This window comes from Eucyclogobius newberryi, unplaced genomic scaffold, assembly GCF_026437365.1.
Source record: "Eucyclogobius newberryi isolate DKJ021-1_F unplaced genomic scaffold, fEucNew1.0.hap1 SCAF_16, whole genome shotgun sequence".
NCBI classification, from domain to species: domain Eukaryota; kingdom Metazoa; phylum Chordata; class Actinopteri; order Gobiiformes; family Gobiidae; genus Eucyclogobius; species Eucyclogobius newberryi.
Window position 1 is genome coordinate 14,698,833 of NW_027315790.1, and position 12,056 is coordinate 14,710,888.

At 40.3% G+C, this 12,056-nt stretch overlaps 1 protein-coding gene across 1 annotated transcript in view; it reads right to left on the minus strand.

Moving 5' to 3' along the window:
• The window catches only part of adcy2b (adenylate cyclase 2b (brain)), a 49,383-nt gene that overhangs the window by 1,088 nt on the left and 36,239 nt on the right, over positions 1 to 12,056 (minus strand). Inside the window, exons 10-22 of the mRNA XM_072447704.1 lie at positions 10,807 to 10,980; positions 10,680 to 10,720; positions 10,520 to 10,600; positions 10,277 to 10,346; positions 8,915 to 9,012; positions 8,232 to 8,316; positions 6,725 to 6,865; positions 6,091 to 6,240; positions 4,422 to 4,606; positions 3,350 to 3,434; positions 1,577 to 1,735; positions 697 to 843; positions 488 to 595 (exon numbers count right to left, since the gene is read on the minus strand). Coding sequence (XP_072303805.1) covers positions 488 to 595; positions 697 to 843; positions 1,577 to 1,735; positions 3,350 to 3,434; positions 4,422 to 4,606; positions 6,091 to 6,240; positions 6,725 to 6,865; positions 8,232 to 8,316; positions 8,915 to 9,012; positions 10,277 to 10,346; positions 10,520 to 10,600; positions 10,680 to 10,720; positions 10,807 to 10,980 — 1,524 coding nt within the window. The remainder of the gene's footprint in view (positions 1 to 487; positions 596 to 696; positions 844 to 1,576; positions 1,736 to 3,349; positions 3,435 to 4,421; positions 4,607 to 6,090; positions 6,241 to 6,724; positions 6,866 to 8,231; positions 8,317 to 8,914; positions 9,013 to 10,276; positions 10,347 to 10,519; positions 10,601 to 10,679; positions 10,721 to 10,806; positions 10,981 to 12,056) is intronic.

Here is a 12,056-nt window from a genome sequence, read left to right on the forward strand (position 1 = left end):
GACAACCCTGCTTAATCCAGATTTCTATATATTTATATTCACATACTAATCTTTATGGAGAAAAATCGATACTTTTCCAGGCATTTTCCTAATATACCAAGCAATCACCCAACACCGGTGAGGAGACAATTCCCTTGTACATGCCAGTAGCCCAATGATGTAGCATGACATTTGTGTGGTCTCAACACTCTGCACAGGAAGGAAGACAGAAGGAATGTCTCTGCACAGAAATGATCAGCGCTTACCTGATAACAAGCCCTCTATCACTGATGAGGTAAGCGGGGGAGAAAATTAGACCTCATCACGCTTTGTAACCGTGAATTTGAAATGGCAGGCAGGGGCCAAACCTGTGAGTGGAGGTCTCCCTAAGCTTAAATGGCCGACGGCCTGATCTGACCAAAGCCTCATCTCCTGCTCTTTCAACCTACACCGCCAAATGACATGGGGGACCTCACATGATGAAAGCTTGTAACTATTCAGTGCCTGCCTGTGTGCACTCTGGTCCTAGCGTCACGTTGAGTCCCGTCGCGGCCATGTAAGTGCTGCCGATGGTCTTGATCTTCTCCACGCCGCTGAATTTTGGCTTGGACAGCAGCTGCGAAGGAGCACACAAGGTTATTACGAATCTTGCACATGATTTCAAACTTGTTTTTCTTTTCTACACAAAGTGGCGTAGGCCAGGACTCGGAGGACTACCTCGTCAAAGTCGGCTATGATCTCGTTGAGGAGACGAAGACACTCCAGTCCTTCTTTATTGACGTCGGACTCGGTGTAAAACTCTTTGAAGTCGGGGATGGAGGCAAACATCACACACACCGATTCGTACGACTGATGGTACAGGTCCTACAAGCAGGAGCATAAAGAGAGTTAAACAGCTGGAGGGGTTGCCGTCAATATGGACAAGTCTATTGGATAATACTGGCTCAAGACATGGCAGAATAGGAAGCTAGGGCACCTGTAATACACAAATGCAGCTGCCCTGAACCTTTTTTTAGCCCTGCATATGTGGACTAGTTATAACAAGATTTTTTTCATGACAAACATTCATTTAGTGAGGTTTATCAGCTCTTTAACCAACATTTACCGTAGCCTACGTCTCACTCTCAGCCCTTCATTTGTGAAGTGTTGACCAGGCCTTGTTAACAAAGAAAGCGGCTGATTTGGGTTGCTTTCACAATCATACGCCCCAGATTGGCCCAATCTTGTCAGATCTCGGAAGCTAAGCAAGATGGTTAGTACAGTACTTGGATTGGAGACCACTGGGAATACCAGGTGCCAAAGTGGGGGAGCAGGGGAGGTACTGCATGCTGTCGGGACAACGGCTGGAAATCAACCGATGGTTACGACCCTGTTTACAGCATGTGCACTGCCCTGACCAGATAAACAGATTAAATGTATAGTGAAAGTCTTTATTTAAAGCTGGGGTACACAACATTTCTTATCAACCTGGAAAAAGGAGCTGAATGCAGCACTTTGTTTGGCTGCGCTCAGTTTCACTTCTATATATAATTATGTAAGTTTGTTTTTTTTAACTGAAAAGGCACATGCAACATACTGTCTAAAACCCAAATGTCACCTCATTTTTCCAGTTGCGTCCCAAAAAGTGCTCTGCGACATGTGCAGGTAATACGTTTTCCAGCAGAACTCGGTTGAGATTCTCCATGGTTTCAATCTCTTCACACTCCCTCTTGAACTTGTCTCTCCACAGAAAATCCAGCCGACAGTAATATTCATTCTGGAATCAGTAAAAGACAGTTGTGAGAAGTTATTACTAAAGCTATAACCTTTCCCCACAAATTATACAGTATATTCTAATTTGTGAGCTATATGGCATGTTATGGCTATTGAATGCATTTCTACACTATAATAATGGAAACATTTATGAATATAAATGTCTATGAACTATTCAACTTCAATCACAGGCCAAATTCAGTGCAAAGTGGTGAACTGCCCAACAAAGCTAAATGCATGCTTGATATTCATAGAATTGAAATGTCCCTGTAAGACAGCAGTGAGCAGTTGGAGAAGCTGTGCTCTCGTTGCCTGAGGAAAGACTGAATAAATAGAACTATTCTGCATTAAACATTCATCTTTTTATTTGATTATTTACGCTTATGGGTTTTGAAACTTATCTCAATATGCCAGAAGATGCATTTACAGTATCAAGGTCAAAATATCCCAAGAGCGTGTGTATTTCACAATGGCCCTTGAACGCATCATCATTATGTTCATAAATGTGAGAGTGCTGCAGGCTACCGGAGGGCTGGCCCCCACTCCGAGCGTCTGCAAGTGAGTGGGAGGGGCGCCAGTCTAAGTCTATATTTCTTGTGTCATGATGATATATGTGTGGAGAATATATTTCTCCCCTGAGATTATGAAATGATGCCAATTTAACAGTCTCCAGTGGAGTTGACTTCTTCTGCTCCCAATTGCAGCATCACCGGCCTGAAGCTGACACAGAAATGAAGCTGGTTTGCTTCTTCCTATGGAATGTGTGCTATTTTTATATGTGTAAATACATGAGGGGTGTTTTCTTCACTTTTAAAGACAGTAACTCGTGGGGAGTCTGGAAAGTAGGCCAGAAGATAAGGACGCTCATTCCAGATGCTGTTTAGAAACAACCTAACAAGGCGCCAAATGAGCTCTGCTCCAGTGCGCTTTTGTTCTTGAGGGATGAATTACACATTCTTCTAACCTGCTTTCTCCTCCCACTGACTAAATAGCTGAGAATTAGCTTAATTATTGCTCATGTTGAGTTTTTAATGAATTTTGTTGTTAAAATCAGGCTTTAAATATGTACACCAATGGTCTTTAAACAACATGCCCTGAAACTACTGCACAATAAGCACGGCAAGCGCCACGTTTTGACCTTGACCACCTATGACCTTGAAAACAGCCTAGGGTTTGGGTTAGGGTGAAATTGTTAAAAATAAAAGTTTTCAGCAGCTTGTTTGCCTCCCTCCTGGTGAAAGTGACCCAGATGGAGAAGAACACATGGAGCTGTTGGACCAAACAATGTCTCTGGAGAGGCGCTTTTGTGACGCGCTGAGAGGAAAGCAATCCAGTCCTGAACATCTGTTTTGGGGTCACAGCTGATGGATTGTACCTCCAAAAAGGATAAAACATGCGGATGTATGTCGGCTGAATTTAGCTTTGATATGAAAATAACATGGCAGCTCTGAGCCATGCTGGCTGTTCCCACTCTGCACTAAAGTCCATCTGAACATGTTCTACTGGCAGATTAAGTCAAATCCCCCTTTACTCTTGCCAAGATTCACAGAAGAGTTCAGATCTGCTAGGTGGAATAACATCAAGTTGAGATGAGAGAGATATAAAGAAAAATACAAACCTGTCTTGCTAATACCAGAAGTGTGACGAAAAAGATGAAGAGTGAAACAGAGCCCATCGTCTTCAGATCCTTGAGAACCCCAGGCCTACGGGCACAAAGACATTCTACTGAAAGAGGCTATACTCTGTGAAATTAGTTTTGCAACCACAAAACCAACAGAGAGGACGAAAACATGTTGAGAAACTTGTGATAAAACAACCTTGTTACTAGCAGTTACAGGGTTGTTGATAGAAAAACCAAAATAGCTCCTTTTGGCTCTGTGTGCCACATGTTACATAAACGTTCCGGAAATAATGTGAGCGGTCAGAACAAAGGCAAACATTGCAGGTGATGAAGAGTACGATGCTGTTTGAGATAGATCCTTGTTTTGTTCTGACAGTAGGGAGGTTGATCAAAATCAATAACCCTGATGTTTTTGTAATCCATCAGTAATGTGCTCAATGTGCCTGCAAATGACAATTATAGACATTAAACGTACGACTCAATATTGAAAATGTTTTATATCTTCAAAACTTTTTGTAGACGTAGATTACCCACCTATAAAACCAATTCACCTCATCCATGGCCCATTACTGACCTTTGGTAAAGTTTTCACTGCAAACCTTTGCCATTTCTGTATTCACAATGTGTTATCATCAACATATATCGAGTTCCTTTGTTTTTATTCTAATGCCTGAGATCCAAAGCGGCAAAGGAATGCTACAAGTTCTCCTGTAACACTTCCTGTCTTCAAAACTCTGAGTTTAATGTATTATTTCCAGCAGCCGCAGACCGTTTGCCAATCAAACACGGACTAGCATATCTTCCTCTGCCAGTCACCATCCTCTACCTCCTGAGGTTACACTTGATCGACAGTCACATAGGAAATAAGCCTTCTCAGCATTGCCATTTCCCCATAGACCTAGGGAGCATTCTTATTAGTCATTTTTAATGTGCTCTCCGCCAAGAATGACGCTGACTGCCACTACGGCGTGTGCAAAGAGGAAGCGGGCTGATAGCTCTGGTTGTATAGAATCGATAGTTCATTGTTCCGATTACAAAAGGGCAGGAGCAAAGTCGTGTGCGCACTTGCCTATCCAGAGTTTCGGTCGGGTACAGCTCCTTGCTGAAGCCGTCCAGCAGCGAGGCGTGCGTCTGGAGGATAATAATGTTGTAGATCACTAGGGCAACCAGCATCACCAGCATCTTCAGCTCGTAGTTGATCCTCAGGAACACGGAGCACGACACCAGGCCCAGGATGCAGCAGTAGATGAAGTACTGGAGAGGGGGAAATGTTTCATGAAGCGCACACACCGTCCATTGTGTGCGTGTGTTTTTTAATATCGATCAGAAATGAGAATATATTTATATCAATATTAAGAGGAGATCTAAATGTTTTTGATATAGTTTTGAATTCAAAGGGATACAGAACATGCACCAGATGTATGACCATACTTTAGTGGTATTTCATGTTTTTTTGTATTATTTTTCAAGTATTTTTGTTATTGCATTCAAAACTACAACCATAGTAAACAAACTCTGGACCTTTCATTGCAGGGTGAAATCTATGAGAGAAAAACAAATGCTTTTAGCAGAGGTACGTATTTACTTCCCACCTGCTGAGTCAAAGCCAACATGAGGTTACTTGGCAAAAATAGGACCATGTAGTGTAATACTAACACAGTTATGCAACCAAAACATTATTCTTTTTTAAAATGTAATGCAAAGTTGAAATATTCTGTTCAGCGAGTGAGAAAATAAAATAAAAAATCTCTATATTTCCTAATGTTTGACACTGATAATGGTGCGTGTAAACATCATGAATTCTCTGCAGTTAATGTGGTACTTTCTCTTTTTCTATGAGACAGAGAAGCATTGATTTAACCGTGATAAAGACTCCACACAGCATAAAATTGACATGGCGCTTATATGATTTAGAGGCAGGACTGTGGTAAGCATCTCCACGGAATACTGTACAGGAAGTTCATTTTCAAAAGCAAAGAGGATGGAAAGTCAACACCTTTATTTGCAGAATGTAAGACAAGACGGTGGGATATTGTGACATTATGTAGGGATCAGTGTCAGTGGGGGGTTATGAAAGCAAATATTGTATGTTCAACGCAGTAATGAGATCAGCAAAGCTTGGATGACACTGAGCTTAAAGTCGTGGAACTGAAGATGTAACTCTGACCCTAACCCTAGGCATACATCACAGGAGCAGCGAATGTTGGAGTTTTGTGGAAATAAAGTCTGAGAATGAAGATCGACATAGTTATAATACGTACAAAGGTAAAAAATAATTAATATTAGGGAGTCTATGCATTACGTTTCGGAAATATTTCATACACATCAATCTGTGTCATGATATGAAATACACATCAAATACATCAAATGTCAAATACTACTTTCACAGACGTTTTATAGTGCGGTGTTAAGTTTTAGTATTAGTTTGTTGTTTTAGTTCAATTACCCAGTCAGACAGTCGCATTGTGGGTTGCCAGTTCCATCAAATAATGTCAGTTTCCAATATACCGTATGCTGTATATGACAGTTCAGTTGTGATCGATTGATCGATTTTTTACAGCTATTGGCGTTAATGCTAAATATGGCTTTAGTAGATGTTGTTAAAAGAGAAGAATCAGAGAAAGAATATTCTTAAATGAAGTAAGTATGTGGCAGAGATCCATAAAGAGAACAACCAAAACACTTTTATAACTGAGCAACTTTTTCTGATTGCACCTTCTTGTATTCCAAGTACTCACTGGCAGATAAAACCTCGCCGCTCCTGTGCTTTGGTCCTGATAGAAAAGCAGGGTGTCGTTGGTGAGATTCACAGGTGCCACGGTGATTAGCACTTCAGATGGAGTACTCTGCAAAACATCTGGTGGTCCTCCGGGATCCTCTACAAAGAACTGACAAAAAACAATGGCTGATGAGAGAAAGAGGCCTCAGATTATGTGGCACGTTCTAAATGTCACAATCATCGCATGTCTGTGGTGTTCACGCTTGCCCAGAGGAGATGGCTTTAACAGACAAAGACGTGACCTCAGAAGAAGGGCACAATCAGTCTTTGCATGTAAACGAGAGGGCACTGAATAAAGACAGGAAGTTCCCATTATAGTAATTTGTTCCGTGTGCAGATTTGATGCACGCCAGCCACAGATACGGATAGGGTTTTCACTCTCTTAGAAATTGAATGTTTGATTGCTCAGAAAGATCAAGTCATTATAACAGAATAAGCAAAGATTATGAGGGTCATAAGACTTTTCAGGATTTGATGCTTAATTAGTTCAGTAATTGCAAATCTGTGATAAGCATGATTCATGAGATGAAAGAAGACTTGTGATTAATTTGGTCAATTAGACCATTGGTTGGACCGATAGAAATGTTTCTCACCATGTTGAAGACAGACATAATCAGTATGAGGGCAGTGGTCATGATGGTGAGGACCAATCTCAGCCAGGGGTTATTTGTGACAATGATCCGTGAGGACACTGGAAACCAGGACAGTGAGCAGAAAGAGCCTTTCCCCCCCTGCTGAAGATGGCAGAAAACAAGACACTCAATATGGATCAAGTCTTGACTGAGAACACAAAATACAGTAAACCCTCCACAAGGCACAGGGCCCTTCTCGTCCAGATCCAGGCACATAATAAAACAATATAGAACAGAATTAGTTGAAAAAGCAACAACAGAACATTCAAATTCACGCACAATTAAAACCCTCTCAGACAAATTGGCTTTAAAATGATTCTCTACAGCAGTATTTAGTCTTAACAACAGTGGCGGGCGGTACCTAAAGACATTTATCAAGTAATATGTTTGATCACAAAAGCCATGTAATGCTCCCCGCCACAGATGGAAATAGCACATCCTGTAATAGACTCATTGAACAAAATCAAACACACATAGCCAAAGTAGCATGTCTTTATTTTAGTCAATTGTGCGCTCCCACGCCAGAGCGGCACAGACTTTTATTAAGAATATGCTCAGAGCTAATTGAAGGTTAGCACAAAGCCATCCAATCATTTCTCTGATCTCATTCAGGGTAAGAGGCTGGCTTTGGTGTCAGGGCTGATTCGATATTATGGATAGTCCTTGTTAATTGGGAGTGACCCACTTGAAGGATCATAAATGTCTAGCTCTGACATGTCATAATGTTTATTGACTATCCATAAAACACAAGCCTCTAACACGGAGCTGTTAACAACTGATGAGTCTAATCTACACCAAAGAATGATTTTGCATTTGACAAACAGCGACTGTTTATTTGAAATTTTAAGTTTTTACAAAAATAACCATATAGTTTATAGGAAATCTGACTATGGTACTAGGCACTGAGCTCCCGTGAAGAAGATTCATCTATAAATGTCACATTAACATTTTCATTCATAAAGTTTGATTTCATAAAGCTGGTCACATACTAGAGCATATGATGACTAATCTAATTATATAGTGTGAATTGTGAAAGGGAATTAACAACTTTACACTTTTGTTTGGTCATGGTGTCAAAACTTAAGAACAATTGTGTAATAAAATCATGATGTTTCTTCTGACATAAAAAATAACAACAAAATGCCATTGAGACAGCCCCACTAAAGACTATTTAGAAAGGCCAGAAATGAATAAGAGAATCATCTGAATCTTTTTTCTTGTCGTTTCAAATCAACTTTATCATTAATAACACCAAAAATGTTTTATTGTTGCACAGCTAAATGGGGCAAGTTTGATATACTTTTGACAGAGATATAGACCTACAAAGCACTTACCTCATCTCCTACATCTTACTACTTTAACTCAAGCGCCAACAATCTAAACTCTTCACTGATTGCACAGTGTTTAATATCTGTGTGGGTGGCCGCGTGTGCGCGTGCATCCAGCGATAAATCAGAGCCAAACCTACCAGAATGTGACCGGCGAAGCACAGGAGCAGAATCAGAGCCAGGATCAAGAAAGCCAGCCCAAAAGAGATCCCCAACACAGCAGTTCTGCAACAGACGCACCACGGCATTACCCCGTGGTCCCATACAGCGCAAACTACAGTGTCGAGCCTTTAGATGTTGTCTCTCTATCTATTTACGCTGACAGTCCCTTTACAACATGCAAACGCTTGTAATGGAGTTACTATCGACAGAATATACTGGACCTAATATGACAGATTTAAGGATGCTATAAAACACATGAAGAGTCACTGTTCAATGGGCGCTGCTATGTCGCCACAAACATTGCACTGATAAATACGGCGTGTGAGAGGTGAATAAGAAAATCATTTGACTTCTCTGATGATAAATTCATCAAAGAAGTCAATTGAAAACGCAGTAAAGTAGTACGACCAAACCGGGATATTTTTCCTTGACATTCACCCAAGGCAATTAAAAGAGGCTTTGATCTATAAACATTGGCAGATATGGTTGGCAGTCTTTCATTACTATCTTGCGTTTTAGCATCCTCCTGCGCGCCTTTCTTCGATCGCGGTGACGTGGATGAGACAGCTGGCGTCGAATGTGCTTTGTTTTTTTCACCAAATCAACCGACTGGGATTAAGCAGGGCCAACGGTTAAAGGGCAGTCAAACAGAGGGACTAACCTGGGCAAGACCAAGACCTGCACAACGAAAATACAGCAGAATATGAGACAGGCGCAGGTGACGTAGTACTTGAAGGCTGGTAACGTGGTGGATCTGTACTGTGGAGAGAGGCGAGTCGAAACAGGACAAGATAAGAGTTAATTACGATTTACTTCATTTCATTTCAATTAGATAAATGACTAGACAATGGCAACACTTTTCGCCCATGGTTAAACTTGCTAAATCAACTTGAATGAGGTTTTAATCTTGTTTTAACGGCGCTCCTTCATTGTTAGCGTCCTCAAAGTTGATGCGTGTATTCCTGTATTGTCCTGCATTATAAAACCTGCTTGTCCTCGCCCCGTGTTAGACCTGACTGGGGAAAGAGAATGAACTCGCTTCAAGTGGACTTAAGGTTGGGAAATCTAGACTCGCTTAGGGGTTTTCTGTCGAGAGAATCCTACGAAATCGCTTGTGCTTTTAAACGTGATTCTGTTTTTATTGGTTCTTAAATGTATCTTATTTGTGTAAATATGTTTATGATTTGTGTACTGTCACGTCTTTCACTTTGACCCAGGTCACCTTTGAAAAAGAGGTCCAAATCTCAATGGGCGGCGCATCTGGTTAAAAAAAAAAAGTTAATAAATAAATAAAATTCAAGTTTTCAGCTACCACCTATCCCCGCCCACTGCTCTTTTCCTACTGTAAAAATCAAAACACGTTAATAACAATCACTGCTTGCTACGATGAAATGCCACTATAAAGAGGAAGGCCTTGAAGTCAATTATAGATTTGTATTATTTAGTGAAATTTTGAAGTTAACAATGAAGAAAATGTAAAATAACGATCTACATATGTGATAGTTCAGTATTTAGCACCTGAAAAATATATATTCATCCATATAGATAAGCTACTTCTTTGTTGCCTTCCCAAGCCCAAATAAATAAAGGTAATATGAAATAAAAAGCTTATCTGAACATTTCAAAGTGTCCTTTTATTGTGGTCAGCCCAAGGCACACCAGTGCAATATTCATGCTGTCTGATCTTGATGTGCCACTCCGGTGAGGTGGGATGGATTAGTGCTCACTAACACAGATTTAGACAGATTTGTGAACAAAAAAATGTGTCTTTTGTGTGTTTTATAGTGTTGAGTTGACAAATGTAAGCTGTATTTATATTTATGTTCAGTGCAATACATAAGCATTATACAGTTATGTAATAGATCATTATTAACATCTAATCAAGTGTTATGGGGTATAAAAACAAAAACTAAATTTGTGGAAAAAACATTGACAAATTCAGCCAAACACAACTCATTGACATGATAAATTATGCTTTTAGCCCAAAGTCTGAACGAAAGTAATTGCATTTGATTGTGCCTACCTCTTTTTCCAGCGTTTTATTGTGAAAGAACAATGAGATGCGCTGAATGCCCTCAGACTTGAGCCACTGCCTGCAGATATAAATGAGACACAAACACAACAGGCCGTGTGGGTATCTGAAATCAATTCTTCATCTCCTCCGTTTATACCACTGACAGAGGTTATGGTGGATAAATGAGCGACTCTGCCTTCCCTGTTGCTAAGTACCAAGACTGCAAGGTATAGAAGTCAAAACAGCACGTACTTTTGAGAGTTGATGCCGTCGATGGTTCGGATCATTCGCTCTGTAAGTTCCTCCTCAAACCGTCTCCTCTGAGATTTAGACCTGACGTGGAAAACAATGAACCAAAATTAAATGAACAATCTGCCTATCTTCTTTTGGACATGAAAGTCATCTTATTAACCTTTCTCGCCTCTGGAAGTGGTACTGCCCCATCGGAACGTCCTGTAAAAAAAGATGTATGTGAAATAGCAATGTAGTAATAGTTTCTCTGGCTCAGGCTGCTTATGTAAACATGTGGGTATTCTCACAGTGGTGTTGATCTTGCCGTTGTCAGTGGTCATGCTGCCCCGGTGGTGAAGGTTGGCAAAAGGCTTGGCAGCGCCCCAGGACTCGAGGTACCGGGTCATTCTGACAGACGCTCTCATCTTTCCCCCGTCAAGAGAGGGGCGAGAGCGGACCCCGAGCAGAGGGCTGTGTCTCTCCTGTGAGAACAACAAGGAAAGTGTTGAGAGACTTTTGTGTGCCATATGTATATGTACCATTGGCAATTTATTATCATTTGAGGTTGGAATACTATGTTTGAAATGTGGTTTAACTGCAACTAAATTATTATTGCATGTTTGTTAAAGGTAGGGTATGTAGAATTCTGAGCTGTGTCCCAAGATATGGGGTAAATATGTTCAAAACAAATATAGCTTTTACTGATAATAAATCTGATGTTGATTATTCATTATAAAAACTTTGGACATGATAGACAAGTAGTTTATTTTTTTCATTTGGTGTTTTGTTCTGACGCTTGCCGTTCAAAAGCCTAAATTTAGTTGATTTAAACCTAAAAGTCCTCTCAGAATCTGAAGCTATCTGAATCCTCAATACCTAAACTTCAGCACCTGCACTAGTCTTGAACAGTGCTAGTGCAGCCTCTGCAGCTCAGTGGTATTCTGGAGGTTCTGAGCTGAACATAAGACATGTTCATAAACTGAGAAGGAGAAAAACAAATGTATGCTCCCTCAATGTGCAGGATTAGACACTGGCAACACGTTCAGATGTGATTTTTCCTTACCTTTAAATCAGGCATTTAAATCTAAAAATGGTGTTGCTCTTTTTTTTTAATACAGTATAGCGTAAAACACATACTTTGAAGACGTACAACTACAGTAATAACTGCACCTCTTCTTTGGCTATTAAAAGTAACAACAACAACAACAACAACATATTACTTTTTGGTTGGAACTGTATTTTGAGAACATGGTATTAAAATAATATTATCTTATACAACACCAATTCCACAAAAGAAATATCACTGAAAAATTTGAAATCCAGTGAATGTGAGCCGCAGGTGCTTTAGAGACAGAAGTCCTGTAAACACTTGACATCAGCGACCTGACCCAATGGAAATACTTCAAGAGAAGGATGATGCACCTGTGCTCTTATTTTGAAATATATTCTGAGAGCCTCTCCAGCAAAGTGCCGTCACTTCAGAGATGATAAAAAAACATAGCCAAAAGTACAAAGAAAACCACAAATAAACGGAAGAAAATAAGCCTCGAACTAAATA